Source organism: Protopterus annectens, chromosome 7.part0 (genome assembly GCF_019279795.1).
Source record: "Protopterus annectens isolate FY-2018-M chromosome 7.part0, PAN1.0, whole genome shotgun sequence".
NCBI lineage: Eukaryota > Metazoa > Chordata > Ceratodontiformes > Protopteridae > Protopterus > Protopterus annectens.
In genome coordinates this window covers 1,894,199,691-1,894,226,136 of record NC_056739.1, presented here as the reverse complement: position 1 = coordinate 1,894,226,136, position 26,446 = coordinate 1,894,199,691, and the positions used below count along the sequence as shown (strand labels likewise).

Below are 26,446 nucleotides of genomic sequence, written 5' to 3'. Positions count from 1 at the left end.
TGCGCCCACACCCTCTGGAATAATTCAGTCACATGAGATATCAGTTCTTGCCACTGCTGGGCAAAGTCCTTCACTTGCAACATTCTGCAGTGAAATAAACATAAATACATCAACATGTGTCACCAACAAAATTGTTATTATTTATTTCTTATAAATACTCCCACTCACCACCTTCAGAAAACCACCAAACCACTAAACTTGTAATGTACCTCACAATCAAAATGTTCCTCCATGTTGTTTTACTTATTGTCCTGCGTAATGATGGAGTATACGCTCACCCCCTTTTTTTCAGAGTAATCCACCCTTTCTCCCAGCACTCCCCTGACCCCTTTACCTCTGTTCCCCCTACCTAGCTGAGCATGATTGTGCTCATATCTCTCAACCAATGAGGGCCAAACCTCAACTGAATCTGAATAAATCCAGAAATAATCAGGGGCATTTTAAAATATTGGCAAAGTTGCTTTGAAACACTGACAGAATAAAAGAATGTGAATTAATATCCATTTGTGAAGTAAAATAAGAGGCTGCCAGTGCCTATTGAAAAAAAAAAAGACTGAAACCCCAGGAAAAGAGCAAATCTCAAAGATCACTCTTCTCCTTTAAACTTGTTTTTTACAGGGAGGCACACCCCACCCCACCCCCCAAACTTATATGTACCAACTCTGACATCGTCATACTCCAGCAAAAAGGGAATATTCTGAGAAATGTCCATCTCTGACTTGGTATATGTAAGTCTGTTCGTTTGGCCATTCAGTCTCCATTTTTTTGGACTCACTCTATTTGTTCCTAGCCATTCAAATGGTTACCAAATAAGTCTATAGTCTATAACTCTGATTATTGTCATTATGTATTAAGGGTAATTCACCCCCTTTTCTCCCATGGTCATTAATTTTAGGAGGGATTAATAGAGACAGATTTAGCATTTAATCAAAAGATGGACATCCCTAAAAATTAGGGATGGTTAAAGGTCTAGTTCTGCTTAATGAGCCCCATCGTCTGTTTTGCTAATTTTTCTGCCCCTTTTCCACACAGCAGCTGTTATACAGATCTCCTGGCTTGCGTATTCTATTTTTTAACAGGCTGTAAGTATACCTATGAGTAATTAAGGTTACTATTTAACCCCTCACCTATGATGTGAGGTAACAGCTTAACTGTATGCTGACCTTTAATCCTTTCTAAGAAGAATGCCAGACAAATGTACTCCACCTTCACTTTAATTTAAAATCCTGGTCTTGGTGCACAGAACCTCTTTGAACTTTGTTGGCCTAGGTCTGCTTGCATTAAAGAGCACAATGCTGCTATAAGAAAAAAAGATTTCAGCAATGCCCTGGCAGAACATACTGTAGACTGCATAAACTTTGAAATGTTTAAATTTTTTGTGCTTGAGCAGGTTGATTTTTTTGTAGGGGATCTTAACTCTTACCTCGGAGTACGAAAATTAAAATGGCAACTTTTACTTAATGCAAACATTTCCTAGGCATTAATGACAATCTTAATATCAGATGTGCCTTGATATGGTTCACATAACCACTCCCCTAGTCATGTTTCTGTTTTTCCTGATAGGTTGCTTACAATTTTATTATTGCACATATCATTTTCTTTTATTTATCCTTTGTTTATCAACACTCTAAAGTTGTAGGTGAGGTGAGGTGATTTTTTTACATAAGTTTCTGATGGTCCAGATACTAATAAAAGGACAAAAGTGCTAAAACTACTAGTCCGAGTCCGTTTATTTTTTCAGCATGGTCATTTTAAGTTTTTTTATTTTTTTATTAAGTCTCTTCTAAAGGTTTTTGCTGGTATCTCTCTTTCTCTCTCTATATATATATATATATATATGGGTACTTATATTTTCACCTAAAACTCATGTCACCTAAACTCATTTCAGTGAGACCAAATCAACTAAAACTCACTTCACTTAAAACTCATTTCACCTAAAACTCATTTCACTGACAAGTAGTACAATAAGGGAAGTCAAAGGTATATGTCCTTTTCCCCACTGTAGTGCGATCCTGGTGTTAGTATATATAGTTGGGGGGTGTGGGGAGCACAGCCCCCCACATTAGGGGATGTGGGGGCATAGCCCCTCCACTTATCTTGGTTTTATGTTGTCTGGTTTTGTTTTACATTAGTTGGTAAAAGCCAACTAGGTGGGGGGCTGCACCCCCCACACCAACCCCAACTATATATACTAACACCAGGATTGCACTACAGTGGGGAAAAGGACATATACCTTTGACTTGCCTTATTGTACTACGTGTCAGGTGAAGTGAACTTTAGGTGATTTGGTCTCAGTGAAATGAGTTTAGGTGAAATGAGTTTTAGGTGAAGTGATACGTACCCATATGTGTGTGTGTGTGTGTGTGTGTGTGTGTGTGTGTGTGTGTGTGTGTGTGTGTGTGTGTGTGTGTGTGTGTGTATGTGTGTGTGTGTGTGTGCGTATATATAGACGAGCCTCCCCACCTCCCTTATGACCTTAGGTGAAGTTCGGTGTCATTCAGTAACCTAATTTCTGAAAAGATCACACAATAAAGGAGAATATTATTTAAAGAAGATAAAACAAGAGTCACTGTGTAACGTTATGATTGTAGACAAGAATCTTTTGCAGCATTTTGAAAAATAAAAGTCTCTTAAGATCTATGTTAAGCTTGGAGTGCGACCTGTTGGTTCAATTAGCTTAAAACTATTCAGACACATGTCTAAATTGGTTTGGTGGTATCAGTACAAAATACAAGCAAGGGGTATTACTCTGATCATAGGAGATTCCAGGTGCAAAAAAAAAAAAAAAAGAAACTGTATAAAACAAAAATGTAAATAAAGTTTCAGTTTATGAAAGAAGTAAGAAACCTACTTGCAAACATTTAAACACAACTGTTTCTTAAAACGTTATGTGTGAAACATACTGGAATGCAACAAACCTCTCCTTTGAAAATGTAATTTGTCCTCAGTGCTCAGTACTTACAGATGAGCTCTGAATGTCTTGTCCTTTAGTACTGTGGACTATTCATTCATCCATCCATTCATTCATTCATTCATTCATTCATTCATTCATTCATTCATTCATTCATTCATTCTCTGGTTACCCATATAACACAGCTCAGTGTCTCAGGGAAACCAACACTTTTCTTGGCACTTGATAAGCACAAGACAAAGTAATGTATCTTGGATGGATGCCAGTCTGATGCTGGATATTCACATATGTTCAGTCATACACACCTCATGCATGTAAATTGTTTGGAGGATCACACATTTACCTAAGTAAATTGTTGGGTTGTGATCAGAATCCAGAACAATCCAGCAACCCCCATCTGAACCCAAAGAGGAAGTAAAGCTTCTGCATAGAAGACATATGAGTTAGAAAAGAAAATCAGTATAAAACATCTTAACACAAGCAAAAACATCTCTGTCTCTCTCTCTCTCTCTCTATATATATATATATATATATCAGAGTACTAAAATGATATGAACAGCATAAGACTGACTAAACATAGTGAGAGCAAAATGTTTAAACTCAAAAAACATCTAAACACAAAATATTTGCAAAATCTGACCACATCCAAAACCAAGGCAATGTTTTTGCAGAGGGGCAATTCCTCCTGCATTCCCTACAGCCCCTGCTCATAATATATGCCAACTGTGAGACTGCACAAGGAGAACAAATGATGACAAAGCATAAACCCTTCCATAGTATAGTTATGATTTTGGTCAATATTTTGTGTTTTCCTCAAACCCCTCAGCTGCCCAGATTTTCACAGAATGTCCAGATTTTGGCCCCATAGTTTTGGTCTGTTCCTCATAAAATTTATGGTTCCTGGCAAATCACTCAGGATTGAAGTCAGTAAATAATGACATACATTTGAGTTACAAACCACTTTTCCATATGTAAGTGACCCGTTGAAGCCTTTAATACATACACCATACTCGCACCTGAAATGTACTTTTTGTATATATTGTAAATAATGGTACTCCTGAGTATCTTATTGTTCTACATAATTGTTTTTTGTACTTTATTGTTTCTCTTATCTTGTATGCCATTTTTATTGTTATCTAAAGCATGTATGTACACTGTTATTTCTTTGGAGCTTTTCTCCCCAGGACTCCACTGAAAAAGGACACATAATGTCCAGTTGGACTTATCCTGGTAAAAAAAAAATGTTAAATAAATAAAAAATATATATACTTTAGAAAATGCATGCTAACACAAATCATGTTATTCTAGCAACTTTATAAGAGCAATATTTAAAATAAGTCCCCATTTTTGGGCTTTTGTCTCCTGTTAGTTTAGGCTTTGCCCAGATTTCTTGTGCTAAGAAGTTGAGAGGTATGGTTTACATGTTTTTGAGTTTAAATGTTTTGCTTTTTATATTTTTTCTGCCAATCTTATGCTGTTTAGACCATTTCTAGTGTGTGTGTGTGTGTGTGTGTGTGTGTGTGTGTGTGTGTGTGTGTGTGTGTGTCTGTGTGTGTGTGTGTGTGTGTGTGTGTGTGTGTGTGTGTGTGTGTCTATACACAGACGAGTGATAGTGACCTGGTCGAATGTGTGTTAAGTTGACTGACTGACAGGTATTCAAGATTACACTATTCCAGGGGTTGGAATAATTTGTCACACCCACACACATGCAAATTGTCCTCTTTAGTGCTGATAGTATATTGTGGCTTATCAATAACTGTTATGATGACCTTTTTTCCAGCCTACTAGCCCATAAAAGCAATCCCACAAAATAATTTGCAATTTTACTTATGCTATATCTGTACTTCAGTCATTATAATTGCAAGATGATTGCCTTTCGTTGTGTAAACAATTTCTCATCAATTTCCTAAGTTTTGATTATATCCCTTACAGTGCAGGACATTTTTGAAGAAGCAAGAGACATGTTGACTACCTGTTTTTCTAAATAACATTTTTTTTTATATTTTAGCACCCAGTTAGCTACAGTAAATGACAAGTAATGATCTGCCTGTTTGGCAACGGTTACCTACTCTTCAGTAACTGTATTGTTGACTTCTGCTGCATCACATTCTGACAGTTTCCTTCCACTCTTTGCTTTGGATATATTTCGGATATACATTTTTGGATATATTTAGGTGATCATGGGACCGAACAGAGCCTCCATATTGAACTGCAATGCTATTACTACAAATGTTGCCAAAAGCCTGCATTTATCTCATATCAATTTCTCTCCATTACAAATCTACAATAGTTTCAATGTATCCTTTCGTGAACCTATTGTTTGGGAGTCACTGCCTTCACCTTCAGTTTCATGTTCATTGACAGTATATCCTTTTAATCACTGGTGTCTGTTGAAGCAGATATACTACTTTAATATGTCTCATTGGACTTCTGGAGGTCTAGTTCCTTTCTCCTACTTTACATATGCACTATTATTAGCACTGCTACTACTAATGATAAGTGGTATACACTTATTCGAGAAGTTAGCACTACTTTTAATATATAGTCAAGACTTAAATATTCAGACGTAGTAACTGAAGACACTGTCAGGCTAAGTGTTAATCAGGAAGCAGGGATAACAAGCCATATCCTGACACCTGTAATAGATTCCAACTGTTTCCACTTGAAGGCTTTCAGCTAATAATAAGCACATCTTGATGTCCTGGATGTGTCCCAGCAGTTTCTGGTTACACACTTTGGATTTGAAAATACAAAGGCATCATTAAAATTTCCACTTCTAAAAATAACTGAATCCCATATTCAACCATCAATCTCATTTTAAAGTCACACAGAAGACTAATGGCCTTTGGAAGATTGAGTTTGCTCTTGGGTGTCAGGGTATTATACTGATCCAGGAAATTTTCTCAAGGGCATGAATGCAAAACATTTATTAAGGCTTTAAGTTATAAAAATAAGAAATCCACTCACATGCACATAGACTGAACTATTTCTAAAATATGGTTGTCTGGAACACAATGAAATACAGCAAAGTTTAACTTTGCAAAAATGAAGTTTGTCATAAAGGAATCAGGGCCTTCTTCTGGTGTAATATTTTTGCATACGCAAATTTAAATGAACATAGTAAGTCATAAAGTTTTTGAAGTAAAACTGAAACTAGCCATGTGTTTGCAAAATACCAGTATGTTAGGAATCAAAAGCTAGACTAGAGCAAGACATTATCTTTGAGAGACTCATGTAGTTTGAGACTCCTGTTATTCTAACAGACTTTTGAATATCTGGAAAGAAAGGATGTCAGTAAGGTATACAGTGCATTTCTGAAACAGTTTGATGGGAAGATGGTATTTATAAATCGGTACTTCTCCAATGACAAACTGATATCCAGGGTTTGCAATTGAATTCTGCCACACATTAATTTGTTTCCAGTATTGTGGTGCAATATGAAAACTAAATAATTCTGATATTGTGATTGGTGATATTAGAACAAAATGTCCTACACAAACACAAATTTGTCTTCACTGCAAGAAGTACAATGCAGCATGTCAACAAGTTTTTAAACCTTCCTTATTGCTATCCCAGCAGAGTCACTTATCAACATATGCAATTTTCTTTTCCCTGAAACCATGTCTAAAAATGAAATGGCAGTTTGAGATGCAGGAAATTATTTCTAGCTGATGCTTTGCCTGTGTATTCTTTGCAATTCATGACACTTTTGTTACACTATATGGTAGTTCTGGACTGCTACTGGTTCTAACCAAAATATTTCACATATTTTGGCATATGGTCAGCTGCTACAAAACATGGGCTGTGCTCTGACACCATTTGAACAAAAGTTTCCTCTTCCTCAATAGTTTTACTCATTGTGTAGAAAAAATTGTGATACTTATCTTTTACTAGCGTTCACTAGCTTACTTTGCTATCTGAATATGTTTGAATCTGTAAACATCATCTCCCATGATAATACCATGTCATAAATATGAATTTGCAGACATCATATACCTATTCCAAGCTAATGTATGTAATCCAGTAATACATTAGTGTCCATGTACCCCAGTATGAGCCATGTGAGCATGCAATTCACTGCTTTTACTTTTGCTTTTATGAACTTCCTTTCATCTGGTTCATATTAAAGTTAATAAAATTCTTTGCTGTGCCACAGTGTGTTTAAAAATCTAGTGATATGCAATGATTAAGTGAAAGAAACTTTAAATGTCATATCTGGAAACTTTACAAACTAACCAATTCATGCGCTCAAAATGCGAGAGCATAAACTCATAAGAGAAATCATCTCACTAAATATAAAACATATACTTTTTGAAGGATTGCCCACCCCTTGTAGTCCCCAAAGTAGAAGTTCTGCATCTACAATCCCATCTTTAAATATATGATACCTGAGTTCATACATACTTGGAAAAAGGGAAATTAATAAAATAGCTTTAGCTCTTCTTAAGTCATATTATCAGAGAGAATCTATGCCAGAGCATGCACCAAAAAAACTTCAGTATGCTAAGATGTCAACAGTACAATAAGGTCACATAGCTATGATACGAGTTATATCCTACCAACGATATAACAGTCATCAGCATTCAAAGCTTCAGGGCATCTTCAACATGCTCACACTGTCAAGTAACTCGAACTGAGCTGACTAAAAGAAGCAAGACGTCATTTAGGGTTTTACTACTGCCAAAGAGTATGCCCCTTTGGGGCTTTCAATGATTGACAATCAGCTTTTGCTTTCCTTGATAAGCTCCCACCGGGGGACAAAACTTCCTGTTTGTTAATTATTTTGATGTTTTATTACTTTCCTCTTCAGGAAAGTTGTTTTAAAGCTAGGAGTGTTATGTTTTAATGGACTGTTCTGAGATGTTAATATACTTCTAAATGGAGTGCTCATTTTCTGTGGCAGTTTAAACATGATGCAAAGTAACTGAAAACATTTTTTGTGGGGAAATTGTGTTATTTCATACTTGTTCATTCAGCTTCATTTATTGATTACCAGTAACAGTATGGCAAAGGAAGAAAAGTAAAACACTACATGAGCAGATACTTATTATGGAAATTTTATCATTGTGTTACTGTAATTGTCACTTTTTGTATATAACAAATATCTGAACTTCAATGCACAATAGTTGAAGACATATTCAAGCTAAATGCTGATCTGCAAACAGCATCCTGGCTTATTTAACATTCCAGCCACTTCTATAGGAAGAATTCATAGATTTGTAAATCCATAGGTTATTACTAGACATTTCATGTGGTATACCAATTTGTAGCCTTACCACAGAACTTCCCTTTATATGCTACCTCTATAGATAAGGAAAGTTAGAGAAATAGGTTGAATTTACATTATCCATCCATTCATTCAGATTACACTTGAACGTGGTGAAGGAGCCATTTTATTTAACAAGCAAAAGAATCTATTCCATGGAAGTTTTTTTTTTTTGCAGTACCTATCTTGCTAGCAGCTTCTGTTTATTATACTGTAAATGTTCATAGGGAAGTACTAGGATAGCTGCTCATGAGGGAATTTCAAACCTAGCCGGTGTCCATTTTTGTTCTTGAAATAACCTATCTCACTTGGTTATAGATTAGCCTTACCCATCCCATGGCTGATAATTATATAGTACCCCTAGTGAGAATAACTAGGATCATACCATAATTAATTTGAGGGGGCCCATACATGGGATAAAGTATTTAGGAGCTGTCCCTGTCCATTAGTAGTAGTATGGGGGCAGTCCTGGGGTAAATTTTCTGTTTCCTATTTATAGGTTTAAGTTACACTTGAAAATGGGCAGGGGCGAACTTTGTTTTACATGGATGGGGAGTCTATGCCACAGGACAGGTATCCTCTGTGAAATATACTTGTCCCTCCAAATCATTCTGTTGATGTTGCAGAATAGGTTCAGATCCCTAATCAGGGTATTTCTAATGCCATCTGACTTGCTGACGTGCAGTAAATCCATCAGGAATGGGTTAGAGGATGCCTTGTAAACCAGACACAGGTCAGCTTTTAGCAATCTGTAGGAAATATTGAAGTCTTTTGCATGGGTGTTTATGACACTCCTAGTTTTGCAAACAGGAAGGAGTTTTGTCAGGATAGGATTATTATCAGCCTCATGTGTTAGAAAGAGATCATTGCTAATGAGTCAGTAATAGACAGAATAGAGGAATAAGATTTTCAAGTGTTTTGTGTAGGTAATCAAGCTCTAGCCCTTTATCTACTTTGCAAGATAATAATACTGGGTTCTTTCAAGTTGAGTCAAGAGTATGGACAGGTGCATGAAAAAAAGAACATTGTACTGAATGGGCCTAATGAGGAATGAGTAGAGAGGTTTGATAATGTTGAATTTAGAAGATATGCTCTTAGTAATCACTGGGCCTCTGATAGTGTCAGTTATAACAGGTGCACCAACTTATCTGATAATAGCTTGGGCACTCCCAAAGGATGCCATAATACACATATTTCTATTTAACTTAAAACAGGGGTCTTGGCACCAATTAGTTGTACATGTTAATCCTTGTCGTAGGACCTGAGAGTTATCACGTGAGTTTTTCATGGCAGCAAGTTTGCAATCATCAGAAAACCTCATCAACCATAGGCCCCTGAAATCAACTATGATGAATTCAGAACTATATACCATAGAAGAGTGGTTTGAGAACTGAGCCTCAGTGACACCACTAGTAACAGGCCTTTTACTCTTTGTGCCCCCCTGTGCTAACATGTTAGGTTCTACCTGTGTGCCAGTTAGCTATCCACCTGGCAACATGGGATTTATATTTAGTTTGTCCAAGCTTTGTATTTTGTTGTTAGCCCTAGGAAGTCAAGTCAAGATAGGTTGTGTATACCAATTTGTTTTGATCAGTGGTCTCAGGAACTTTTTCAAAGATGTCCTACAGGTTAAGCAGGCAAGCGCTACCCTTCATTAACCCAGACTGATTTGTGTCAAGGGACTACAGGCTTCCAATTTCTGGGTTTATGAAGTAATAATATGTTCCATTGTTTGGCAGATAAGGCTTAAGGGTCTATAGTTGCCTTGATTGGTGGTGGGTCCTCCCTTGTGAAAGGTAATGATCACAGCTATTTTCAATGGTTTAGGTGAAAAAAAAAACAGATGAAAAGCTGAGGTTTAACAGATTTTAGAGTGGGTCAATGAGACTCTGTTTATCAGGAACCATGTAGCTGGTGTTTTTTTACCACATATATAGCCTTGAGGTATTGCATGGGGGTGATCATAAGGGGAAGCATCTAGGATTATCTCTGCTGACTATCCTTTTCAGTAAAATTCACCAAAAACTTTAATTTTCTCTAATACCCCCATTTATAGTTACTTTGAGTTTTGGAAATGGATAAAGACTTCTAATAAAAAAAATATTCTTCTGGTCATCATCTTCTAGTATAGTATTGAAAAATGTCCAGCTCAGTGTCTATTTTAATATAAAAAAAAGAATAATGCATCTCTTAATTGCCTTGAGAATATTTTTCGCAAGACACCAATGCTTCCCTGATTTTCTTTCAATTACAAATCCTTCTTGATCTTTAGATACAGCGGATTACCTTATGTAATTTCACTTTGAATATGTATGCATACGCTTTTGCATCTAGTTTTATTACTAATATCAGCTTATGTCACCTCATCATTTTTGTTTTTTAAATTTAAAACCACAAATCAGTCCAAACCTTACTACCAATAACATTTTCACACAAGATGGCTACCTACTGTCCTTCTTAAGCATTTATGAAGTTTCCAGTTTCAGAAACATTGAAATTACTCCAGTGGTATTAAAGAGTGATGCTTTTTTAGGAGTGCTTTTCTGATAAAACTAGAGGAACATTGTAAGAACATTCCTAAGTAAAACACATCTGTCATAAATTTTGATTTTGCTGCTGTTTTTTAAATAGCCTGCCTCAGTAGAGAAGCGTCAGTAGGTAATGTGATGAGGGGGTGACTTTAACTCAAAAAGTAGCTGATCTATTTTTATAAAGTATTGATTCACAGACTTCTTGCTATAAGTACACTACAGCAAGTGCAATCACATAAGCCTGCTTTCTCATCTTTGGACTTTACACCATTCTTGATATCCATTTCAAAGACCTTGCATGAAGCCACTTGTATACATAACTGCACATTTATCAAATTCTGACAGCTGTGTTAAGCATAAAAAGCAAGTCTGTACTGTGCCCAGAATGTTTAGCACCATTGTGTCAAATATCAGGTTTCTAAGGCTATTCCAGGTACTGAACATCCATCTATTGTTTTCCTCTTGCTGGAAGCATAGTTCATACCCTTTTATGCCCTGAGTCCTTCAGTAGAACACGTGACTTCTCCTGCTGTTTGGAGTTTTGGAAAGTTTGTAAAGAGCTGCATACAATGTATAGTGTTGTATTATTTTAGAACAAAAGCCATAGTCAGTGAACTAATTATTTATGAAATGCATTACAAATAATTTGTTGACAAAAGTGAAGGAATATTAATGACTAAAAATGCATCAAATATGCATCTGCAGTTAAAATGTGTTTTATATAAATGGAGAATCATCTATATCAACATAACAAATGCTTATCAAGTTTTGTTTGAAACTGAGAATTTAACATTATATTTCCTGTCACATAAATTTCCAATTTCAGCATTTCCTTTTTCATGTATCTACAGTAACAGCAGGTGGCATTCTGGGAAGAAATGGTGCCACTGAACTTATTTACAAGCTTCTAGTTCCTTTTACCGCAGAACATACACGCGTCATCAGGTAAGTGCCTACATAGATGAGTTTAGTTACCAGAAAGATCATGTATGTTTTATTTGAATTTTTAAAAGGATTCACACAGCAAAATCACTTAAGATTATCTTTGAATGCCTAATATGTTTATAGAGTGACCCTTAATTCATATAAAAAAGGAATGCATTAAGCAGTAACATAATTATCACCACTCTTCACTTTTTCCTAAAATTAAGCTCAGACATAACAGCTTTCTTCCACAGAGTCAAACAGCCATTTGATATATTGAGACTTGTAACTCGGAGTCCTTGAATAGTGACAACTGAATGGCAGAAACGTTGGACCTGCATACACCAAGTATATTACTATTCTCTCAGAGTGTTCCCTTCCCTCCAATGTGTGGTTGTCTTGGAGTTGATATGTATAGGCTTGGCCCATACATAAGGGGGTTTAGAGGGGCTTGTAGCTTTAAAGGAGAATGGGGATGTTTGGCATTCATGCCACTTGTAGTTTTCTAGATTTAAGATCTTGGGATCTATCAAAATGTCTTCAAGTCATGTTACTTTACACATCATATCTCATCCTATCTATGCAGTTTATTACACAACTGTGAAAAATTGCTCTGAATTTCAGTAAAATAATGTATATAAAATGCACTTCCACATTCATGTCTATAGATTATATGGTGGTGTTTCTAATGTGTACCCCTTTAAGGCAATTGTTGTTCATCCCATTTTTAGTAGTGCTTATGTTGTTTAAACAAAAATAAATTGATGAAAACTTCATTGATCCCCAGTACAGTGAAAATAACTAAAATATTTGATGCCATAAAATCGCAAGCCTCCTACCTCCAGCCAACCTGACCCTCCTAACTTACATATCTCTCCTACTTCACAATCCTACTAAACTACATAATCTTTTCAGAACCCTAAACCTAACCCCAAGGCATCTTGCTTCCTAAACTTAAGCTCCCCATTCACTCCCTATCCTAAGTCTTCCCCCCTGCCTCCTAAATGTAAACTTTCCTTTTCTTAACTCTAGATCACCTCCCACTCCCTGACAGTAAGTGCAAACTGCCAGTTAGCAGTGTCATTGAATGAAAAATATCCATGCATTTATGCAGTTAACTAGTAACACGTTAAGACTGTCAAACACTCAGTTCAACCACCACCAAAGCAGCATTCGAATTAATACAGTTGGGGAAAATGCTGCAATACTTAAGTTTCATAAAATCTGCTTTGAGTAAATGAGAAGAAACCTTTTTAAAAACTATTTTTCCATCATTTTATTTAAGGTTACTTCTCTCCCTTGAAGACTGGTATTTACTACCATTATTTAACTTTGGAATTCTCTGTCATCTTTGAACCTCTTAATGTTTAATCATATCATGTCCTTTTCAAACATTCTTAGTTTTTAATTCACATGCCTTCAAAATTCATATGTTAGCATTACTTATGACAGAGTAAAATAAGAAACTCTAACAGGAATACAGAGGGGAAATGAAAGAGAAGATAAGAAATAACATTGCTATCATTCACTCAGAAAGTTAAAATAATAATAGAATTTAAATATATTTTCTGAAAAATAACAAGTCTGAATCTGTAATTTGTGGCATTATTTAGGGAGCGTAATCCTAAGTGTTTTGCCTTAAAATTTTGTGAGATCCCACAAATATATACTCTATCCTTTGAATTATACTTATTTTGCCTGGTTTTTGAGGTACTGCATCTCTGCTTTTCAAACCAAAGATGCCTTAAGCATCCACTTGGAGCAAAAATAAACAGTACTCATATCTTTTTCCAAGATTCACCAAAATAGCTCTATCAGAGCAGTAAACTGGTTTAAAACTGCAGTGGTGGTGCTGCGGAAGCATTGTTGCCTCACAGTAAGACGTCCTGTTCGATTCTCAGCTAGAGCGTCTTCTGTGTGGAGACATGTGTGAATGGGCATACCTTCGTTGAAGGTTGTGCGTCAGGGCCGGCAACTCGGCATGTAAAAATCTACTGCCAATCATTAGTGGACGGGAGTTCCGCTGTGGCGACCCCTAACCAGGAAAAGCCAAAAGACACAACAACAAGAGCAGTAAACTGGTTTAAAGTTTCCTATTATCTTATGGTTGTGCATCTATGAACTGCTCACAGCCTCCAGTACATGGCAAAAATGTTCTGTCATGCAAATGATATTAAAATAGTACATGCTGTTGCATTTGCTTTATAATTCATACCTCATTCATACTCCTTCCTCACATTTGCTATATTGACTCCACCTTCAGCTACATTGTCAGCCAAATTCCAGAAAGTCTGGGGTAACACATCAAAGATGGCCACCGTCCTGCAATACTACCCAAAACCTAATATTCTGCTCTGCCATCTGGTATGATGCCACATCAGGGAATGGAGTACACGTAATTGTGACAGGAGGTTATGCCTCTATCACTGCACCATATGTGACACTCTACAACACATCGACAGTTAATGGTATTCATAAACATTCTACGTTAATATAACTAATTATTCTGCATTTTGCATCTTGAATCTGGCCTTGCCCATTACTTAGCCTTTGGTGTTCCCCAAGGATCAACATCCTTACACTGCCACCTCTAGGTCAGTAGTACAACTGCAGGTATCTCAAGGTAAATGTCATGTATGAAGCAGTATTGCTACAAACTCATGGCTGAAATGCAGTAAATATGGGGATATACAGCATACATTGGTAGAGAGCAGGTACAGTTGTCCCCTGTGTACAGAGGGAATGGCTATGGCAGGTCTGTCACTGCACATGTAAGGAACAGTTATCAAAGGTAAGGATAGGCTGTGATGGCTCCATATATTGCACTCCCTGTATGTCATCTGTGTTAATGTAGGTATAAAAGCTTTTGAAAACCATTTGGGGAGCTCCACTCTTCTCTAGAATGGCACATTAACTTCAGTGAGCTAAGCCATTATCATTAAGGTGGATATTCACTTGCTACTACTTTCTAAGCATTGTGGCACTTAGAGATCCAAACATGTTTGGAATCAGCATTAGATGTCTGGGTTCCCTCATTAGTTTATGCTGTTGAGGAAGTGCAAAGCTCTTTTGTGGTATCAAGCATGATGTAAGAACTTATGAGTGATACTTTACCATGACTATAGTTTGTTATAAAATAAAGGCCTGTATCTGAGTTTTGGTATGGCCTCTGTCTTATTCCCATTCATATATAGGCTGTAATTCCTTTGTGACCCATAACAGGATAAAATAGATGTATGCTCATCACAGCACCAAAGAGGCTAAGCTAAACCTTATTCACCTTAAAATAACCTCATGCCAACTCCCCATCCCTTAGCATGACCACATCTCCATCCTCCTACCAGACTAATCACAACCCTGTATCATGTCTCAGCTAAACAACCACATGCCCTTCACCGCCTCCCTAGACAACTTAGATAACCAAGCACCTCACTACCCCCTTTTCCTGACTGAATTTACAGAGGGGGAAGAGTTCCACCCTAGACAACTTAGATAACCAAGCACCGCACTACCCCCTTTTCCTGACTGAATTTACAGGGGGAAGAGTTCCATGACAAATGCATCTGCAAGCAAACTCCATTCATCATCATAAAACCTTTCCTAAGCCAATGCAATAATCATACATCAGAGGCTGTGTGACCAGTTTATTATAAAGGATAATTCATGTATACAGTAAGGGAAAGTGATAACAATAACTGCATTTTGGGTCATCATGATAGAACACTCACCTCTTATTACTCAAATAGCCCATCCAGCCATAATATTCAACCAAATGTGGGGAATGTGGCAAATGCTCACCTCAGTTATACAGCAGCAGTGTCCCCAGTGACTCATTAACATTCTACCAGGTTCCTTACTAAAGAAATATGAGGGAAAAATGCTCACTTTAAAACCTCACAAATTAGAAAAGTACAAAGGAAAAAAATAGTGGTCCACTTTTTGCATTAAGAAATTAGCATACTTTTTCCACACACGCAGCCTGTTTACCCCTTCTACCGCACAAAACAGCTGCCCCTACTCCCAAAATACCCTAAGATAAGATGTCATGCAAAAACTAATATAACTGCATATTAAAAAGATCTAGCTCCAAATCACTGAGATGCACCCCATCACTCCTGAACCTATCCACAAAATCCTATGACCCTACACTTCAAAACTCAAAACAGAACAAACTCTAGCTACTCCATGGTTAATAAACCTCTTGACTGACTCAGTAGCTTTAAAACTCTCTGCTATTCTTCCATACTAATCTCAGAATTATAGCAGACCAAATTAAAATAGTCCCTACAATCCTTTGCTTAATAAACATCAAATCTTAAATGATCTGAGAAAGTAACTGCCACTTCAGCACCTTTCTGAGTCATTAGCCCTAAATGTATTACTAAACAATGATGGCTGCTACCTACCTCTCTTACCTCCTCTGACGGTTACAATCTTTGTGCATGCTAATAAACTTTCCACACTACAGTATCAAGCCCCAAATAATGGTCAACTGGTCACGGTACTACTGGTTGGGCCTCCCAATAAATAAATGAATGGCCCACCACAACTACCAGCTTCTTTTGAGAAAAGAGAAGAAAAGAAAATAAATTTTAAACAGACATCAAAATTTACAACTTTTATACAACTTCCTTACTTTAAATATGACAAAAAAAGCATTAGAAGCCCATCTTACCACCCTTTTTATAACCTCAGTTGATCTTCCTTCATCAACTAAATCCAGTACCCTGCCTATCCTAAAATAATGTATAGCATAACCTTTCCAGTCAATGCCTTGACTCTCCAGTGCTAACCTAATCATTCTAACAAAGAGAGGCTGACACAGGTTTGCCTTTAGAGTCTTGAGAAATCAAACATCCTAACTTCCCTTACCCCAATCTCCAAAAAACTAGACCCCAGGCCACGAAACAGCAACTCTGAATTACTGTATAAAAAAACACTGGTCGATCTTTTCCATACTGATCTGTGTTTGCTTTCCTCTACCAGACCAATAGGTATATCTTTGAAATTTCAATTACCCCAATGTCTCATTCACTCAAAAAGCCAGCACACACATTAAGACTACTAGAGATGTCTATAAAACATAATCATAATGAAAATGTACAATAGCATAAAATCCCTTCAGCAGTGATCTTAAAGCATGCTTTCCTAATGGAAATCTCTTCTCTGTCTCTACCACCTAGACTTACTTTCAACCCTTCAGCAGCCTCAGAATAATCCATCTCTTCATGGTATTCATCATGCCTGAAACTCTCACCCCCACACTTAATGCTAATAGATGAACTTGCACTGTCTTGTCCAAACCCCATCTAAAAACTAAATGTCTAGCCACTAGCATCAGAGACCAATGTCATACATCCCACAATAATCCTAACACAAAGTCCTTAAATGTCAGCAAATAATTAGAGACTGCCTGGTGGACTTCACCTAAGATTGTTGGAGTAGCCAGCCTGCATCTACCCAGGTCCCCAAACAATCTCTAGGACTGAAGTTCTACTCAGCTGTGACACTGGTGCCAACATCTGGATCCTTCATAACTGAAGATGAGAAAGACTGTCGGCTAATGTTGAAATGACCTGTAATATGTTTTGTTGAAAAACAAGTTAATTCTTAGAAAATGCAAAACTAGGTTCCTTAACAACATCTGCACTAACTGAGATGTAGCTGTTTTCTTCAACAACATCTGCACTTCTGTGAAAGACTGCCTTCTTGTTACTCAACTGCACTTGCCAGACCGCTGTGGGCATAAGTTCTAGAAAAGTGATATTGTTCTTCCACTCCATTGGCCACTATAAAAAGCCAGAGTTCTAAAAAACACTTGTCCTAAAAGTTGGCTCCCATGCTACATCAGTAAAGACTTGTGAGGTCTCCCACTTACTTTGCAAGAAGGACTCTGTTAAAATGGTGAAAAAATTCAAACCAATTGGCCATGTCCTCACTCAATGATGATGCCTTGACCCTACAAGCAAGTTAGCAAAGGAACAACAACACAAGCAGAGCACTCAGATGATGGATAGCACAACTGAACAGTGAAAACATCCACAGATAGGCACTGCAGGAAAATGGAATCTTCTTAAAGGAAATTTATTATTTGAAAACTTTCATCCATAATGAAATTCATCAGAAAAATGAACAACTGACTAGAAGACAATTTTGTAATGCAAACTGACCAATCAGAAACAACAAACAATAATTAAATTAATTAAGCCAAATAGTAAACCTAAAAGGTAAAAAGCACTGAATTCAAGGCACATAAATATAACTCAATAAAAATAACATAATGTTAAAAAACACTTATAAAAACATTTTATACAAATGCTATAATTTAGGCCAGGAAATGTATTGTTCTGCCAAAATGCTTCTTTTTTAAGTAGCTGCTTCTTAAATCCTCCCTCTCTAAGAACCACAGGTAAATGCTCTAAGACAGCAAAATAGATTTGCTTAAAAGAACCATATATTAAGGTGTGTCTATATAAGATACTGTTGGTATTTTTGCTCTTAATACCATACAAGTGTTCTTTAACTCTTTAAGATAACTTTCTGGTAGTCATGCCAATGTAAAATGCATCACAATATAAACAGACAACAATGTAAATCAAACCAGTGGTGTTACAATCATGGCGTGCTTTAATTTTAAGGCTTCGGTCCATATGAGAAAAAACAATGAGAAACCCTTCAAGTATAAAATTACATGCTCTGGAAAAAACACACTTAAACATATCCCCTTTTTTATGTGTGAGTGGCAGAGGCATCCTAGTATTTGCATTCTCCAACCAATGCTTAATGCAATTAGATTTTTTACATACAGATTTGGGGGAAGGACTCACCTCTTTGTATATATCAGGGTTCCCTTGGAAAATTTTCCAGTTGTGTATAATAATATTTCTAATGCTACTGTCATCTGCAAAATGAAATTACTGGTATATTTACCATCAATATTGTTTTTCTGAGGTATACCCCCACCAAAATGGGAGGAAACTGTCTCTATTTTGCTTAATCTCTTCAGCAGTCTTAACTAATAGGCCTAAATCATAACCCTTGCCGCTGAATAATGTAATAATATCATTGATCCCTTTGGAAAAGTTACCAAATTCAATGGTCAGTCAGATCATCTGACCTCTGGGAATATTTCTTTTCATATAAGTGGTGTGATGCTCAAGCACTGGCCCAGTAATCAAGGAGCCTCAATTCTCTCCAATGACAAGAGTGGGGGATGTACGCACTGGCACTGGGAAGATGACAAGTACAGTTCAAAGAAAGGGGGCCAGCACAACAATGTGATACATCCAAATGGTTTAATGTCTCATAAGCACATTGTACAGATTAAAAACATTAAGGCTAGGGTTAAATATAAACCCAAACCCAAAAAAATCCAGACCGGTTTCAGCTTTATTAGCCCTCCACAGTGTCAAACCAGAAAAGAAAAACACATAGCTATTTATACAAGTCTAAAATGATAGACAAATGTTCCCATTGGTTGATTATGAATGTTCATTTAGTCTGGTGGGGGGGGGGGGAGCCCACCCAACTTGATTATCCACTTTTTTTTCTTTAGAGTTTAGGATGGAATGCCATCCAGACTTATTATTTCTATCTCCATTTATCTTAAAAATAGCAGTGAATCTAAAAAAGCAGTATGGTGTTATAATGTATGTTTATAAAGGGTGTTGGACTGTCTTTTGTGTCTAATACCGCTAACATGTTCAGTAATCTATAACCTTAAAGGTCTGGATATCTGCCCAACATAAAAAGCAGAACATGAACATGTAGCAAGATAAATAACCAAATCGGAGCTACAATTTGCTAGAAATTTAATATCAAAAACCAACGCAGTGTTTCTGCTTGTAAATTGTTTTGATTTTTCTACCCTTGGGCAATATGTACAATGTCCGCAGGGGGTACGACCAAATAATATATCCCCTGTGATAGTGCATTGTTGGTAATTACTGGTAGAGTCCTGGTAACGTTTATAATGGCTAAAGTGTGAGCCAAGTCTTTGACTTCTCTGAAAAGAAAATGAGCACTTATCCCCAAGAATCTCAGATAATTTTTGGTCTGCCAATAAGCTGTTCCAATGTCTATTGAGAATATCCATAAGTGCCCCAGTATTTTTACCAAAAGTCGTACCTAACCTCAAATTCGATGACTCCCCAAGTTGATGTTCCCTGTAACCTAAAAAGTTCTTCCTATCCTGAGTGGATGCCAAATTGCTGGTAGAAATTATGTTTCCATGTTTATATCCCCTGCTCTTGAATCTATGAGCAAGATCTTTTCTATAATATTCATAAGTTTGTGTATATACCCGTATGACCGGAAGAAGTGTGATTTAGGGATATTCCAAATGATATGTTGAGGGTGGAAGCTAGTGTCATGAAGTAATGAGTTATATTCGGGATATTTACGATAGATCTGAATATTCAAAGTATTATCAGCATTCCTGGTAATCAGAACATCAACGAAGGTAATCTGTTGTAAATCATAATTAACCTTAAACTCAATACCCCACTTATTCTCATTTAAATACTCAACAAATTCCTGTAAATATATAGTATCAGCCTTCCACATCATCCAACAATCATCCAGATACCATCTCCATATATCTATCTCCTCAAGATATATCTTGTGATTAGAGTCATAAATAAGTTCCTCTTCCAAGTATGCCATAAATAAATTAGCATAAATGGGTGCAAAGGATGCCCCCATTGCTGTGCCCTGCATCTGCCAAAAACATTGGCCATGAAAATATAGTACATTTTTAGTGAGTACATGTTCTGCTAGACAAACTAAGAATGTATTTAAGCCTGGCTGATATAATTCACACTTTTCCAACCAGTACTGTAAGGCTAACAGGCCCGCCCAGTGTGGATTGTTAGTATAAAGGACAGTAACATCTAAAGTGCAAAGAAACCATCCCAATTCCAACTGCATATCAGAGATGATACCTAGGAATTGTGTTGTGTCCTGTATCCAAGCACAAATGCATCCCAAAAGGGGTAGGAGATATTTGGTCAAAAATTGTGAGAGAGGTTCCGTAAGAGACCCCAACCTGACACTATAGGTCTCCCAGGTGGATTTTTCAAGTCCATGTGAATCTTAGGAAGCAAATACAAATATTGAAATATGTGATCCTGAACCATAAGATGATAAAGATCTGAATCAGTGATGAAACCCTCCTCTTTGGCTTCTAACAGAAACCTAACAAGTTGGCTTTTTCCCCCCGGACTAAATGATCATCTATAATCAAGCAATGGGAACATTTGTCTATCATTTCGGATTTGTATAAATAGCTATGTGCTTTTATTTTCTGGTTTGACACTGAGGAAGGCTAATAAAGTCGAATCCGGTCTGGATTTTTGAGGTTTGGGTTTATATTTAACCCTGCCCTTAATGTGTTTAATCTGTATAATGTGCTTGTGAGACATTAAACCATTTGGATTTACCACATTATTGTGCTGGCCCCCCTTTTTTTGAACTTTTCATTATGGTTATGGGGCCTTTGCACTTGCCGTACTTGTGAGGGGATTGTTATTACTGAGTTCTGCTGTTCCCTCCCTGTTGGCTTCAGGTGTGGTTACCATCCTCATCGTAGTGTATGAACGTATTATTGTTCTTGTTGCTTGGGTATTTGTGATGCTTTCCGGATTCTACAGTGAAGTCAGTATATTATTTTGAAGATGTATTCACTCTAGGGGCATTACTCAAATATATCAGGCTGGTTTTGCTTGACTCAATGGCCATTGGACTTGGCGGTTATTATGGCATACTTTGCAGTTTATCCTTTATTTGGAACATTTAGTGTTTAAGATAATCTGCTTAAGGGATTGGTTGTTCAGTTGGACATTGCTTTATTTGAACAATATATCATTTGTTGAAGTCATCTGTTGCCCTTGATGTGAATTATTTCCATATGGGATTGATTGGACAACCAGACGGATCCATATTATAGTCAAAACCATCTATATGGACCCTGGGATATCTATGCAGCAAGCGGACATGTTTTGGCCTGGGAAGTGGACTTGAATACAGATTTTTTTGTATTTTATTAGTACCACTATTCAGGTAACTGTAGATTTTTGAATTTCTACATTGATTCCATCGAACTATCAAGGGACACATTAAGACTTTATATTTTTCAAGCAGGATGGTATACTGTTATGTCAACAAACAATGACTGGTGTATTGTATTTTCCTGTTTACCAATGGGAATATAGCACTGTGTTAATGTGCTTTGTGGTATACACTTTTAATATTTATCTGATTCCCACTATCTTAAGAGTTCAGGTTAATACACCTGTTGGCTATTGTTGTTATTTGTGAAGCTAAATCACTGTGATTTATCTTTTGGTGGGCGATATCAGTAAAAGTGTACTTAATATTTCATAACATGGGGAACGCACTCAGGATAGGAAGACCTTGTTAGGTTACAGGGAACATCAACTTGAGGAGTCATCGAATTTGAGGTTAGTTATTTATTTTGGTAGAAATACCGGGGCACTTATGGATATTGTCAATAGACATTGGAACAGCTTATTGGCGGACCACAAATTATCTGAGATTCTTGGGGATAAGTGTTCATTTTCTTTTCGGAGAGGTGAAACACTTGGCTCACACTTTAGCCATTATAAACGTTACCAGGACTCTACCAGTAATTACCAACAATGCACTATCACAGGGGATATATAATTTGGTTGTACCCCCTGTGGACATTGTGCATATTGCCCAAGGGTAGCAAAATCAAAACAATTTACAAGCAGAAACACTGCTTTGGTTTTTGATATTAAATTTCTAGCAAATTGTAGCTCAGATGTTCGTGTTCATGTTCTGCTTTTTATGTTGAGCAGACATCCAGACCTTTAAGTTTATGGATTACTGAACATGTTAGCGATATTAGAAACAAACGACAGTCCAACACCCTTTATAAACATACATTAAAACACCATACTGCTTTTTTAGATTCACTGTTATTGATAAGATAAATGGAGATAGAAATAATAAGTCTGAGTGGCATTCCATCCTAATCTCTAAAGAAAAAAGTGGATAACCAAGTTGGGTGGGCTTTTTCCCCCCAGACTAAATGAACATCTATAAGCAACAAATGGGAACATTTGTTTATCACTTTGAAGTTGTATAAATAGCTATATGTTTTTCTTTTCTGGTTTGACACTGAGAAAGGCTAATAAAGCTGAAACCAGTCTGGATTTTTTGGGGTTTGGGTTAATATTTAACCATGCTCTTAATGTGTTTAATCTGTATAATGTACGTATGAGACACTAAACTGTTTGGATTTACCACATTGTTGTGCTGGCCCCCCTTTTTTGAACTTTTCATGATGGTTATTGGGCCTTTGTACTTGCTGTACTTGCGAGGGGGGTTGTTGTTACTGAAGATGAGAAGTACACACACACACACAATAAAGTGCAATTTCCCTTAAGAGCACACAGAGACCAGTGTCAGTCTGGGGCTGGTTTCTCCCTCTTTCTCCAGATCCCCAATAAGACTCCCCACTGGCACAGATAGAGTTGAGTCCTTAGCCAGAGTTCCAAGCCAAGTTCTCCAACAGTCTCTCTGTCCAACCGGTGCTTTGTGTCCCTGCCCTAGTAGCTGACACGCGCACACTCTTGTTGATTTTTTTACACACACACACACACACACACACACACACACACACGCACGCATGCACGCACACACACACACACACACACACACACACACACACACACACATGCACGCATGCGCACACACACACACACACACACACACACACACACACACACACACACACACACACACACACACACCTAGGAAAGGCTGGTACAGGTTTGCTAGCTATGCCCCCTTCTGCCCAGACTATAAGGTAGTTATCACAGTCACCAGAACCCCTCATCAGCTATTTTAAGGCCCTTAACAAAGGGTGTCTAATCCTACTGTGTAATATTACTATTAATCCAAATGGTAGTCTGACCAAGAGTAAGGGTGTTAGGAGTGGCCTGCACAGTGGTACCAAATGCAAGTACTCTCAGAGCTTAAGTATGTCTCACAAATATCAGCCACAAAGATGGGTTTAAATATATTTAATAATAAATAATAAAAGAACAAGAAAATACTCAGTAAATCATCACAGTCACTTCAAAGTTCAAAATCAAACGAAATATTTAAAACAACATTGCAGGACAGTCTCAAAAAAATACAGAAAACATCTAAACTAATATTTACTATAGTCCTAACTATATCTAAAAGAATTACTACACTCGATAGACTTGCTATTACAGCAAGGCAAGTGTGGTGAATGGATCTTATATAGCTGAAGTTGTTGTGAGATCAAAGACAGATGCAAAATATGCAGTCACTCTCTCAGAGAGTTCTTAAATTAATATCAAATATTACTGCTGGGATACTTGCAGCATGACATCACTTTTTGTCACCTGACATCAGTTCCCAGACTCAACAACCATTGCTAGAAACTACTAGCATTTAGCATCTCTCTGTGAAAATATATAGCCTTCAGATGTTTGCAACTGCTTGAAGACTTAAAACAATAAAAACACTTACAAAACAATGCAGATGGCTCCCTAGTTTTAGACATCCTGTCTCCTTGCTGCATTGAAATCATCTGTTTTAATATCTGGTTATGAAACAAACTATTTTCCTCATGTTTTGCAAGTTCACCTTTTATTTTCCAGTTTCCGCTGTTAAAAAATATATACATTTACACAGCTACAATAGTGTATATACATTTCTGTTCTCTTCCAATAGGGTACACTGGATACATCTTTACGCTCAGTACTTTGCAGACATTTCTGTTCCAGCAGTTTGATATACACATAAAATACAGGTCTAATATATTGGTAACACAAGCATATGAATCATGTTGATATTCACAAATGACATATAATTATTTACAAAGTTACAGCAAACTGTGCTTTCCAAAGAAGTTTCAGTAAGCTCAAAATGTCCATCTCTTCCTTAAACATTATACTGGTCATATCTTCCATCTTATCCTGCAGTTTATCTAACTTTTCTAGTAACTAACAAAATACACCCTCTTCCTTACCAACTTCTAAACCCAAAAATGTAAGATCCTTCACTGAGTCCTCTAGCTTACTTTTCATGCTAAAACACCTTCTTGTTATTGAGCTTGGCTAACCAAGGATGCAAATAACTCTCACTGCTACATCTGATGCAGCATATGAACCCACTGTTTTGAACATTAATGAAATCATTGATTGAGCAGCATTCCAGAAAGGAGAGATGATGTATGAGGTGATACTCACCTAGTATATTTTTGTGTTCTAGACCCAGTGGCAAAAAAACCTAAAAGACTCAAAGGGAGTGGTCACAAAAAGACCTCAGGTTTTCCTTGTTTTCTATCCCTTACCTAACAACTCCTGGACTACCTGCTCTCTCCCCTTCAGTAATTTTAAATTGCTGCACATCTATGTAGAACCTGAAAATTGTGATTTAATTGCAATACCTGAAGGAAATCTTTGGTGAACTTCTCCCTGACCCCCTTTGTCTGGGCAACCCTGCAAAAGGCAAGGCAAAATTTCTGTCATAATAGTCAAATGGTCTATCCATCTGGCCAGCCCACACCATTGAAAGGGCAAGCCTGCACCTACCACCGTCAGGCTCCCCTTCTTCCCCTAAGAACTGCATCCCCCAAACCTTTGACTGTGTTGGAGTCTGAAGCTGTCATGTCCAGACAATCTTTGCTTCAACTCTTCAATGCCTTGTGATCACCCTGACATTGTGACCATGCATGTGGGACACTACATACTGATCAAGAGAAATTGCTAGCATTAATTGCCCCACAAACCCTCCCTTTCTCCTCTCTCATATCAAATGTGTCCGTTTGGTGGGAGGTTGGCCTAATGGTTAAGATGTTTGCCTTACAAACACAAGGTGCAGGGTTTGACTCTCACAAGGGATAATTAGCTAGGCTTAAAATGGCTCGCAAGGGCAGTTAGCCTAGTACTAACCTATAATACTATCCTATAATACTATAGTAAGTAGCTCACCTGATCTGTCAAGCATCATGCCCAGCCATCTGTTGATGTATCTATATTCCCATGCCATGGTCTTATCCATTGCTTTAAATTTACAAAAGCACTGGTTTTACCACAGCCAGGCATTTTGTCTTTGCAATCACCTTGCCTCCCTGCTAGTCAAAAAGATAGACCAACAACAACAACAACAACAAACTTTGCTGAAGCTCCTTTTCTAAACTAACTGCCATCAACTATAGAAATCCCAAAACCCAGTTATCCTAGGTCCTCACATTGAACCAAACTGGACCCTTCTTCCCTAAGGCTGCTAGCACCAGAATCAAATCCTTAACCCCAGGGGCTTCTGCCTCTGTAACCCACTCAACCCTATCTGTGTCAATGAGATTAAGGACCTCTGTAACCTTCCCTAACCAAGTTTTCTGTCTACTAAGATGGGAATAAGTGGCGTAATGAAATTGCCCAGATCCTTTGAAAGGAATTCTTGGCCTCCCTGAAAACTGGCACACTCCTTAGGCTGCTCCTATCTTTCATCTGACTCTAGACTGATCACTTTTCTTAGCAAGGAAAATCGCTTTACATACCACACAAGCTAGCTCTTGCACCTGACCCAAACCATCCAATCTCACTTTCAGAAGTGTTGTCTTTTCTTCCTCCTGCTGCCCCATGATTACAATCAAGCCCTACAACATGTAATTACAATCAAACTTTGCAACATAGGTTCATAGGTTCATAGGTAGGTACTAGGCTATTGGCCCTAGGGCCAATACAAGCCTAGCCAAAAAGGTACCCTGGCTTTCGCCACCCAAGAAAA

The 26,446-nt window shown here is 37.3% G+C and overlaps 1 protein-coding gene across 1 annotated transcript in view; it reads left to right on the top strand.

The window, feature by feature from the left end:
• AGBL1 (AGBL carboxypeptidase 1) overlaps window positions 1–26,446 on the top strand; it is a 4,745,443-nt gene that overhangs the window by 508,672 nt on the left and 4,210,325 nt on the right. Inside the window, exon 5 of the mRNA XM_044078361.1 lies at window positions 11,560–11,653. Coding sequence (XP_043934296.1) covers window positions 11,560–11,653 — 94 coding nt within the window. The remainder of the gene's footprint in view (window positions 1–11,559; window positions 11,654–26,446) is intronic.